A 12,467-nucleotide genomic window follows, 5' to 3' on the forward strand; every position below is an offset into this window, starting at 1 on the left:
CTATGTAGACTGAAAGCCGAATCAAGTCGTTGGTTGATCTGTAGTTTGGAGTCATGGCAACGAAAACACACGACGAATGTGAGTGTAAACAGACCAAAGCGCTAGCGAAGTTCCGTGGGGGTTTTTTAAACAAGGCTAGGGAAAAGAAAACACAGCGTTCCTGTAATATTACTGCTGAATATAATACCTAGCTGTAAGTTAGTAAGGCCAAACGAGGAGCAGCGGTGAATACGTTTAGATGGCTTAAGGCTGTAAACAAGCAGCTAACCACCGTGACGCCTGATCAAATAAAAAAAACTGTAAAAATTCATTTGAGTCGTCACGAAATGACTTTATAGGTGCGATGTACTGAGTATTTGGAACGCTAAGACGACAGGAAAGGACCGGAAAAAACGGCCCTGTAGTGGTCAAGATGGACAAATACAGTGGGGTCAAGGTGGACAAATTCAGTGGGGTGACGCCACTGAACCCCGTAAGTTACCTTCCTCAAAAGATGGAAAGTGAGCACAAGAGCCTCATACAGATGATCTCATCTCTGGAATAAATACTAGGAACACCCTCTCAAAACCGTTTGCTCAATGTCCATTATGAAAACTGCCCACTTTCTGGAGGCGAAACATCTAGCCACGGAATTTAAATGGACTGTTTTGGAGCAACCCTTCATCCCCAAACACACAGCAGATGTGACCAAATACTTGCTGACGAAAGAACAAAGATGGGTACTGAAATTGGGGACTCACAAAGACGGATTGAACGATGATATTCCGTGGTCCGTTCTGTGAACCATTGCTAGTCAGCAGGGAAGGATCTCAGGGCACCATATCATCAGCCTGAACACTCCCCCTTCCGTGTATTTTCATAATGGACATTGAGCAAACGGTTTTGAGAGGGTGTTCCTAGTATTTATTCCAGAGATGAGATCATCTGTATGAGGCTCTTGTGCTCACTTTCCATCTTTTGAGGAAGGTAACTTACGGGGTTCAGTGGCGTCACCCCACTGAATTTGTCCACCTTGACCCCACTGTATTTGTCCATCTTGACCACTACAGGGCCGTTTTTTCCGGTCCTTTCCTGTCGTCTTAGCGTTCCAAATACTCAGTACATCGCACCTATAAAGTCATTTCGTGACGACTCAAATGAATTTTTACAGTTTTTTTTATTTGATCAGGCGTCACGGTGGTTAGCGGCTTGTTTACAGCCTTAAGCCATCTAAACGTATTCACCGCTGCTCCTCGTTTGGCCTTACTAACTTACAGCTAGGTATTATATTCAGCAGTAATATTACAGGAACGCTGTGTTTTCTTTTCCCTAGCCTTGTTTAAAAAACCCCCACGGAACTTCGCTAGCGCTTTGGTCTGTTTACACTCACATTCGTCGTGTGTTTTCGTTGCCATGACTCCAAACTACAGATCAACCAACGACTTGATTCGGCTTTCAGTCTACATAGCCAATCAAATCGCGGGCCTCATCCACTCTCAGCCAATTGCGGGGGTCAGTGAAGGGCTCCACGTGACCACGCGACCAATGGTAGCGCGGCTTATAAACAGGCTATCCTCGGTTGCTCGTTACCTCTCCAGACGGCCAGGACGCCGGCCCAGGAGTACCGATGGATAGGTAAGAGGAACCCTCCCTTCTTTCTTCTTTTTTCCACAGTGTTACATCCTTGTAGTGGAGAGTACCCGCTCCCATACGGAGGCTCGGGCCCGCCATTGCTGGGCACGATTTTACTATTGATAAGATACTGATTCCATCTCTTTCTGGCTACTGAGATTAGGAAGTGTTTCGTCCTTGTTTTGTGCATACTGTGTTTTGATATGTGTTCCACATGTCTTTTAGAGCGGTGCTTCATCTTCCCCTGAGCCGCTGCCAGGTGGGGTGAGGCCAGTCCACCTTACAGATCGAGGTAAGGACTGAGGAACGTTTTGCTTATGAAATTTCTTCCTGAATGTTTCTAAATCGGGCCATATGTGCTTTAACTGCCCGTATCCCCACAATCTGATGTGTTGTTATGTGAGATCCACAGTGGTGGACTTTCTTGCCAGCCCATATGATAGTTAAACTCAACCTTTTTCTCTTTCCACAGTGATTAACCCAGACTGTAAGGGCACCCGGAGCATTCAGGTGACAATGTTCACTTTTCTGTTTTCCCGGTGCTTCCCTTCACTTTTTGTATTTCACTTGGTGCAGTAGTTTAATTTTATTGTTGGTCCTGATGAATGCAAAGACACAATAGTCCTTCAATTGCAGAAACTAGTTGACCATTGTTCACCTCAGGTCGTCTACATAATTAGACAGCCTTGGGTTACATTGATTTTTAACGTTGGTATGTCAGGCACACACCGAATAAACTTTTGTTAAGTGCCTTTTTTCAAACCAATTTTAACGCACTCCTTCTTTGGTTTTTCTCACCCTTTCACTTTTTTCAACACTGCACACCCCAGTCCCATGTTTTTGGCCGCTCATTAACATCGAGTGGCATACCACACTGTCATTGCCATTATCCACTGAGGAACCCCCTTACCACCGGGTTGACCTTTGTATGTGGCACCGATTTTCTCAGACGGGTGGTACGGATAAAATCCCAAATGATGAAGGGCGGATCCGTATGGTGACTGATGGGTATTTCTCACACTCTGCTGAGAACTTCTGTGGCGTATCACTGTGGTTCCATGGTTGTGGTTGACCTGTTGTTACTTTTGGGCACATTCTTTGAGACCCTCTGATACTTCTGTTGTTTATAGACTCTCAAAAGCTAACTGATTTTTTAGAAAAATGCGTATTGCCTACGCTCCCTCAAGCAGAACAAATGATAATGGCGAGTCCTTTCTCTGTGGAAGAAATAGAGTTGGTGGTGAAAGGCCTACCGAATGGTAAGGTGTGTGGCCCTGATAGGCTGCCCGCCGAGTTTTTTAAGTTTTTTTTTAGTGCCGTTGCCGATCTTTTTTTGCAATTATTAAATTCTATGATGGAAGGTGGCCAAATTCCAGATTCCTTTCGGGAAGGAACAGTGGTGAGTTTTTTGAAGAAGGGGAAAGACGCCAAAGATCCAAATTCGTATCGACCCATTACATTATTAAATTCAGATTACAAAATTGCTACAAAACTACTATCTACGCGTTTTAATCTCATATCAACAGATTTGATCCAGCCGGATCAAAATGGTTTTATTGCAGGACGACAATTGATAACTAACACACATTATTTGATTGAGGCTTTAGATTATTTTGAGACACGGGGGGTTCCAGCACTAATTTTTTTATTAGATGCTGAAAAAGCCTTAGATTTGGTGGTTTGGGAGACGCTTTTTATCATTTTGCAGTATTTTGGGATTCCTGAAAGAATTATAAATTTAATTCGGAATCTTTATTCTGGTGCTAAAGCCAATGTCATTATAAACACAGTCAAGGTGGGATCAGTGTTAGTTAAGCGGGGTACGAGGCAAGGATGCCCATTATCACCTATTCTTTTCGCATTTTTTATTGAACCATTAGCAGTCGCAATTCGGAATTGTGTGAATATTCTCCCTCCCGTTAGCTCTATGGCTAAAATGAAGTTATATGCTGATGATATTATGTTGTTATTCAAACCTAACATACAATCTCAAATACGGGCTCCTCAGATTTTTGAAGAATTTGAGGTTTTGGGGGGTTATAGGATCAATAAAAAGAAAACGGAAATTTTGGTATGTGGAGGTATAGACCCAGAACTCCATCCTGATATAGGTTGCTGTATCAATAATAAACCTAAAAGGTACCTTGTTTTTTTTTTCAGCTTCAGTCAAAGATCTATACATACTTAATTTCGATCTCCTTCTTCACAAAATGTGTACAATGCTCGTACGGTGGAATTCATTGCCATTGTCCATTCTCAGTCGGGTCGCGCTGTTAAAAATGTCCGTCCTTCCTTTATTTCATTTTTGGCTCTCCACCATCTCTTGTTTTTTGCCCAGCGCTTTTTTTCCCAAGGTAGAATCTTTGTTTTCGGCGTTTGTTTGGGCAAAAAAAACACCTCAAATCGCAATGGGAACTCTCTATGAGGATACAGATTCGGGAGGTCTTTCTTTACCAAATCTCAGGGATTACTATAATGCATATTTTGCACAGTATTTGTCAAGATTTAAAAATCAAACCCATGGTCAGAATGTATTTATACATTTCTTTAGTGATTTAATCTGCCTTGAAAAAAAATAAAAAGAAAAAAAAAGAAAGAATCTTCTTTAAAGTACTGGTTTTAACAATAAACGAGTCAGCAAAATGTGGCTGCAGTTGCCTTCCCAAAGGGCAGGAATAAAGGCACAGCAAAGGCCTCTGTGGTAGTAGGGTGAAAGAAGGGAGGTGGTTTCCATAGAGGGATAAAGGAGAGATCACACTACACCTAGAAAAGAGATGGAAGACCAAGGAATGTGGGGACTCATTGTATGGGACTGACGCTTGACTTGAAACAAAGAATGTGCTCAGGGAATGGGAGATGAGGTCACTAGAGAATTGGAGCGACAATACTAGGAGTTAAGTCCTGTTAGAGAGGGATGCTGCTTTCGAGAGACAGATCGTGAATGCACTTGGATGGAACGTTCTTAACAAGGGGGTGCCCCACAACTGGATCTACCTATGTCTTCTGAAGAGCACCCGAGTATTTTTGACATCTTATCATATCATGTAACTTATGAGTCACTTTCAGCCAAACAAATATATAATACTGAGAATAAAGAATTCTTTTTATATATTCGTTTCTAGGACAGCTCTGCCACGTTTAAGACCTGCAAATATAACCATAACCAATAGTATCGAATGTAATGATACTAAAATGATAAGATTGGGATGGGTGGAAGGCTGGGTCAGCCTTACATGGATTTTAACTGATTACCTTCAGTTCACTTCAGTTTCCAGTGGTGAGCGTTTAACCCAATAGGCCTTCTTTGCAGCATTTTTCATTATTGATTACACGTTTTTAAAGATTGTAAAGAATTGTAGCATACACACCTGAAGTAACAGAATCTGTCATATTCAAATTGTTTAAAGAAAGCCCTAGAGACTGACGAGATGAGGACGAGGAGGTACTGTTTGATGACTCAGATGAGGGGCGTGCTGTTTTTGCTGAATTTCCAGTTTCTGCCTTTAATCGGTCATTTTCTGCTTTCAGTAGCTCAATTTCATTCTGTAAAAAAGTGAAGAAAAAAAGTCATTCATTCATGTAGACTTCCTCACCTTGGTATTGGTGACATCTGCCACAGATTTGTTTTTCAATACATTTTTTTTAAATATAATAAAAAGCAACAAGCAGGTTTTTTTCCAAGGAACAAAGATTAGGCAGGTAAAGTTGAAACACGTGAAAGCGGGTGCGCATGGGCTAGGTACATGTTCATTTCATAATAGTCAGATTCGTAGTCCACTGCCTCTAGAGCTGGTTTACGGACACTCAACACCCCACGTTTAGTCTTACTTTGAGGAGTGTTCTTTTCCTCATGTATGGCCACATCACTGAAACACTCAACACCCCACGTCTTACTTTGAGGAGTGCTCTTTTCCTCATGAATGGTCACATCACTCAATCATTCAACACCCCACGTTTAGTCTTACTTTGAGGAGTGCTCTTTTCCTCATGAATGGTTACATCACTCAACACCCCACGTTTAGTCTTACTTTGAGGAGTGCTCTTTTCCTCATGAATGGTCACATCACTCAATCACTCAACAACCCACGTTTAGTCTCACTTTGAGGAGTGCTCTTTTCCTCATGAATGGTCATATCACTCAATCACTCAACACCTCACATTTAGTCTTACTTTGAGAAGTGCTCTTTTCCTCATGAATGGTCATATCACTCAGTCACTCAACACCCCACGTTTAGTCTTACTTTGAGGAGTGCTCTTTTCCTCATGAATGGTCACATCACTCAACACCCCACGTTTAGTCTTACTTTGAGGAGTGCTCTTTTCCTCATGAATGGTCACATCACTCAATCACTCAACACCCCACGTTTAGTCTTACTTTGAGGAGTGCTCTTTTCCTCATGAATGGTCACATCACTGAAACACTCAACAACCCACGTTTAGTCTCACTTTGAGGAGTGCTCTTTTTCTCATGAATGGTCATATCACTCAATCACTCAACACCTCACGTTTAGTCTTACTTTGAGAAGTGCTCTTTTCCTCATGAATGGTCATATCACTCAGTCACTCAACACCCCACGTTTAGTCTTACTTTGAGGAGTGCTCTTTTCCTCATGAATGGTCACATCACTCAACAACCCACGTTTAGTCATACTTTGAGGAGTGCTCTTTTCCTCATGAATGGTCATATCACTCAATTACTCAACACCCCACGTGTAGTCTTACTTTGAGGAGTGCTCTTTTCCTCATGAATGGTCACATCACTGAAACACTCAACAACCCACGTTTAGTCTTACTTTGAGGAGTGCTCTTTTCCTCATGAATGGTCATATCACTCAATCACTCAACACCTCATGTTTAGTCTTACTTTGAGAAGTGCTCTTTTCCTCATGAATGGTCATATCACTCAGTCACTCAACACCCCACGTTTAGTCTTACTTTGAGGAGTGCTCTTTTCCTCATGAATGGTCACATCACTCAACAACCCACGTTTATTCATACTTTGAGGAGTGCTCTTTTCCTCATGAATGGTCATATCACTCAATCACTCAACACCCCACGTGTAGTCTTACTTTGAGGAGTGCTCTTTTCCTCATGAATGGTCACATCACTCAACACCCCACGTTTAGTCATACTTTGCGGAGTGCTCTTTTCCTCATGTATGGTCACATCACTGAATAAATCATCATTTCTCAGAAAGCTCACTCTACAAGGAAGGGCCGTCGAAAACACTGACTTTATGAATGGAGGTAATCCATAGATCACAGTGAGGAACTTAGACGCAGCCGTGGATACTTTTAGCATTCAGCTTAGTTGTCAGTTGCCCGGGCAAAGGCAGGAAGGCCAAGAAGGTGCCGGAGGGTGTTCACTTATTGTATCATGTGCAGATAATTGCATCTTAAAGTGTGCACGTGGCAGGTGATCGTAAGTAATCTGACATCAATAGTCTTGTGCCTATGCAAACGAGTCCTGCATTCCACAGTGGAAAGCTCCAATCATGCCTGGGCTCTAAATACAAGAAATTGGAAAATATTTTAATGACATCCACACACTATTTCACACGAGGGAGCGAGCAATCCATACCCAATTAAAAAGGGGTTAGAGGCTGGTGGTTGATCTCCCTAAAACTTTATAAAAAATATAACCAAACAATGTATTTTATTGCACAATATTCCGTGTATAAACTGGATACAGAATCATACTTTTTGCAGACAATTCGGAAATATCACTAATGAAATGTTTCAGAAATCTAATGTTTGGCAGGGTATACAGCAGCATTACGTTCATGCAGTAACACATCAGTGCCTTTAATGTAACGTTGTACTTCTCTCTCTGGGCTGCCTTTAGGGCTGAGTGGATTCTGAAAGTCGTAGACCAGGCTGCCTCAAAAGCAACCTAGTGGCCTCCCACTGATGTGAACGCACTTAAATATGCGTCCACTGCGGACAAAAAAACATGCTCTCTTCATTCAGTTCTGCATCACTTAATCACCAACAATAAGCATGCTTAGGTTTTGTGACATGATTCACTGGATGATACCTTTAGTAATGTTTGATTTTCCTTATGGATACTCTCTGCCATGAAATATATTCGAAGCATATGGTTAGCCTTTAACGATCTGCTTCTGTTCGTACAACATTCAGTTACTCTTTCACTGAAAAAAACAGATCCTACTCCAATTGGACCAGGGTCAGTAGGTTTTCAGGCCATTAACTGGAGAGCAAGGGAGAACTTTCTCAAAGGGTAGTGGCAACAGAGCGAAGAATTGATAGTGGTGGCATTAAGGATTTTTGAAACATCAAAGTCGGGCCCTCAACCCTTGGGGAAATGCGTCAGTGAGGACCAGCTGGGTTAAACTAGAGATAGATAACCAACTCATCTGAATTTGGAAGAGTCCTCTTTCTCTCAATAGATGAGAGGATTGAAATAGATTTTTCTGTTTGTCCACTCAGATGAACACACTACACGTAGCTGGTCAATGCATTCATCTCAGCCAGGCTAAGCTACAGAAATACACGTTGTCTTGCGTGGCCTACCACAAAGACAGTTACGCACACAGTGGTTCAGAAGGCAGCTCTCCACCAGGTTGATGGTCTCGGAAAATACGGACATGTGATTCCAGCCGTAGCTCCAACAGCAGGATTTCTCCTCTGCCAGACAAAAAAAACCTTTCTTTCCACAGTCATTTCTTACTGCGTGGTATCCACTCCCCTTTGTGCAATGTGTCATCATATATGAAAATGTGCCTTTTGCTGTCCTTATGCACCGTAGATTAAAGATGCACAACGTGCACAATCCAAAAGGGTAAAAGGGTAAAAGTGATTGTGCCGGAGTGTGTTACATCTTTGCTTATGTAGAATACTTAGAAAATGTAGTCTACAATGGTGCTAACAGCAGGCATGTGAAGATAAAGACGTTCTTGTCTGAGTGCTGGCAACATCATGGGACTGTGCTGAGGCGACGGTGCATATTGTTTTCGTTGGTGTTTCTTTGATGAGTGGTGTTCTGACAAAATCTGGAAAAAACATCTTTCAACCGTTTTGTTTTTTTGACGCTTTTTAATACCCAGCGCAGATCTGGTCTGTGATCCTCCGGTAACAAAACACACGGATGAACCGCTGTGTACCAGCCAGTAAAACACTTTGATTAAAACTTGGCGTGACAGATGCAGCGGCCTGTCTACAGTGTTTTTCTTGTGTAAATCCTCTGTGGTGTCAGTGATTATAGAATTTAAAATAATTGAAAACCTGAGCTAAGCGCGGCCTCGCACGGACTAGATTTACTGCTTAGCCGCTCCGAGGAGCACAGCACAAAGGCCCTGCTCGACTTGTAGATGCCTGCACTGCACACAGATGCAAATGGCGGACGCTAAGTAAGAGATTAATTAACGCTAGGCGATCAGCCGCTTAGCTCTCTGCTTCTAAAGTGAAAGGTGGCAGTCAGAAAGAAAGGGCGTTAACTCAGCGTGGCTACTACCAGACCGGCTAGTGGCTGTAAAGGCTTTTGGTCTGGTCTGCTGCTGGTTTAAGCCAGAGCCCGGTGACTTAAGATCACTAAACTCCATTAACAAGGCCCTTGCGCCACTTTTGCGTCATTTTTAACATGGGAAAATTGACGCAAAGTGGCGCAATGGAGTCGTAAATCTGCCCCCCCATGTATTCCTATACCGTCTAAGCATCTATAAAGGTACATTTGCTTCTAGAGCTCGCTGTGCATGGACCCTCTGTGCTGCAGCATCTCCTTCCCAGCTGCCTTGTAAACAACCCATGATGCCTGACAGACAGCTCAGTGTGCAGAGAGTGTCACACTCTCTGCCAGCCCCCCCCCCCCCCCACCCCCGCGGCTCAAAGCTCCCTGCCTGGGCTGCAGGAGACATTTCAGTCTACCGGTACCTACATTCACCAAAGCGCTGGCAGCAGTGATGTCCTCTGTGGGAGGCTCTATTTTAATGGATTATTCACCATGTAAATGTTCCCATATTCTCATTATACCTTATATGTGTGCAGTTATTTGCATGGTGAGCTACTCATTTCAAGCACTCGGGCAGAAATTATTTACATTCTTTGGAACGCTCAACTTTTTACCTCAGTTCATGAGCTTATGAATTATAAGCAACTGGGAGGGAAATAGTTCAAAGTAAGTTAGAAATCGTATCGCGCTAGAGCCAAATCAAACATATTCCCAGTCAAGTACACAACCCAAATAATATATTCAACTTTCTTGGACACTGCACCTTGTGAGTTTTTCTTCAAAAGTGTATTGATTGCCTCAACGAAGTGGTTCCTAACCATGTAGACTAATTCCTTCAGAATTACAAAGAGCCTTTTCCAAGGACAAATAATGGTTGCACACATATTTCAAAGTCTTCCACTGCGTATTTATTCTCTCTTTCCACTTTATTTAGTTTCATATTCTTTCAGTACTTTGTTTATTAAGATTCACAGATGGTGGTAGCAAAGCTACAGAAACAGTCCTTGCCTACATTAGCACAAAAGTCTCGAACTATTTTCCGATAATGTGTTTTAAGTAGATAGACCAATTGATGTCCATGTGATAAATAACGCTCTGACGTCTTCTTTCTGCCTGCTCCTGAGTTTTCCTTTCCACCTCTGCCTCAGGATCAGATGTACTCAGCAGGATGATGGTGCTCTTCTCTTGGCTCGAATCCTTTCACTGGCAGACTCTAAATTAAGTAATTATGCAAAGAACTAGGGAACTATCAAGTGAGTATAAATGCCTCACCACATCCAGAATTTGAGTTTGTGGCCAGTCTCTAGTTTTTTTGGATCTGCCAAACTGCTTTGTTTTCCGCTTGCGAGGCACACTGTCAAAATAAAGATCCACATGGGAAGATAGAATCCTGCATGTAACCTCTGTGTTGTATTGTAAACCTGTTTATTCACTTAGCTCATGAGTTTTCCATGATAATGAATGTGCTAATACTGTATGGGAAGTGTTTAGGTCGAGATAGACAGCGCATGTGCTGTCTCTTCGAGACTTGCTGTAATCGGTCTGTGGGCTTCAAGTTCAATCCCCCTTCTTGCCTTTTCTTTTCATTTGTCTATGTCACTGGCTTTTAAAAATTCTTGCCTGCTAGTGGTCAGTACTGTCTTTGTGTCTCTCCTTTCTCTCTTCTGTTCCTCTCACAGTGCATGGACTTAGTTCTGTCTCATTCCACTATGGTTCTTTATCTGTTCTCTGGGGACTATCTTTTTTCTTGGTTTTCTGCTCTATTATGATTTGCTCTGTGTTCAGCTTCAGCGCCCTAGCTGCTTACATTTAAATATAGTATTCTTCCTCCCACTGACTCTTGATGCCACAGTTGTGTTACTGCTGCTTCCCCCGCCGTGCCTCCCGCTCTGTTGCTAGTTTACTTTTTCGCCATTCCTGTGATTGCTTTAGTGAGTACAATAAGCCTCACGTATTTACATTCTATTTATATTGCATTTTTATTGGCACAATTTTGCTAATGCTGAGACTCGAACCCGTTTCTCAAGGTTCAAAGTCGGCAGCTGTGGAGGTTATGCTACAATCTCACTCCTGCTGGTTTACTTTTCATTGTTTTATATTATTATTTACATTAAACACATTGTGTTTTCGTTTCTCTTGCTCCCCGCCCTACCCCACCCTGCCTGTGCATGTCATCTGTGAATGTTGCCAGCACCACTCTTGCTGCTTTTAAAACCCCCGGGCTTTCTCTCGCTCCCCCACAAGCCCTGTCTCTGCTTCATTTCACTACCCCAACCTCATGTCTGTTTCTTCCCTCTCCCCACCCACAGGGATCCATTTGACATATACGGGTCACTATTCATATTTGCAATCATGATGTACCTGATGTAGCAGTGGTAGGACGAGCCCTTGCTGTATAAACCTTTGGGATGTTTACCATCTGAAAAAAAGTGGCAAAGGTTACATTTCCTTCCCCCTTTCCTGTCTGCTTCTGCAAATTTAATTAGAAACCTGTTAAATGAATCGCCTTTTTTCTCAGACCGCTACTTAAAACAGTCTCGTCCTTTAAAGAACACTTTGTGGTTACTGGGAGACTTTCATGTTTATTGCTTGAATGCGGCATTGTTATCGAGCACGCAGCATGTGTCGGTTATCAGAACTTTGCACAGCAAACACTAAAATAGCAGCAGTGAAAAGCGACCAGACACTTTCAAATCTGTTTTCCAAATGCAGTATCCTATCAACCTCGTTTCATGAATCCGTTTTACCACTGGAGTTTTCAGATATGGCTGAGGTGACTCTGAGGAAAACTGGCTGACGTGTACATGGTTACCAAATACCAAGGCTGATTTCTCTTGACTCCACCTCATACTCCTTTCTTCTTTCTTATTCACCCCTGCTTTCTTTCTTTCTCATTGTATTCCTGTCTACTTCTCCTTTCTTCTTCCTTTCTCTCACTAACTTCTTTTTCTATCTCTCTCATTGGTCTCAATTGAAGTCTAATGAAAATTGGGCTGGCTCCTAACTTTCAGTAAAGAGAGACCTATTGTATTACAAATGTTTGTTTTTACTTGGTGCCCCATATCGACTGAAGTCATTTCAAATCAATAAATGAGACCAATATATATTTCACATTTACACCCCACCAGGTAGGTCGCTCCCCTTCTGCACAGCACCGCCTGTGTGTCCCTTGCCTCAGCTGCCGCTCCCTTGTTTTTGTGCCCTTCTGCCCTCTGTTCCACTCGTTTTTTGTGCCCTTCTGCCCTCTGTTCCACTCGTTTCCCCCCTAGTTTTTGTGCCTTTCTGCCCTCTGTACTACTCATTTTTCCCTCGTTTTTTGTGCCTTTCTGCCCTCTGAGCCACTTGTTTTTCCCTAGTTTTTTGTTCCTTTCTGCCCTCTGTACCACTCG

General features: G+C 42.6%; 1 protein-coding gene across 2 annotated transcripts in view; it reads right to left on the bottom strand.

Moving 5' to 3' along the window:
• The window catches only part of NAV3 (neuron navigator 3), a 1,248,418-nt gene that overhangs the window by 130,520 nt on the left and 1,105,431 nt on the right, over window positions 1-12,467 (bottom strand). For both annotated transcript variants that reach the window (XM_078674251.1, XM_078674250.1), the window contains one exon: window positions 4,980-5,154. In XM_078674251.1, coding sequence (XP_078530377.1) covers window positions 4,980-5,154 — 175 coding nt within the window. The remainder of the gene's footprint in view (window positions 1-4,979; window positions 5,155-12,467) is intronic.

The sequence above is a fragment of the Lissotriton helveticus genome, chromosome 1_1 (genome assembly GCF_964261635.1).
Source record: "Lissotriton helveticus chromosome 1_1, aLisHel1.1, whole genome shotgun sequence".
NCBI classification, from domain to species: Eukaryota; Metazoa; Chordata; class Amphibia; order Caudata; family Salamandridae; genus Lissotriton; species Lissotriton helveticus.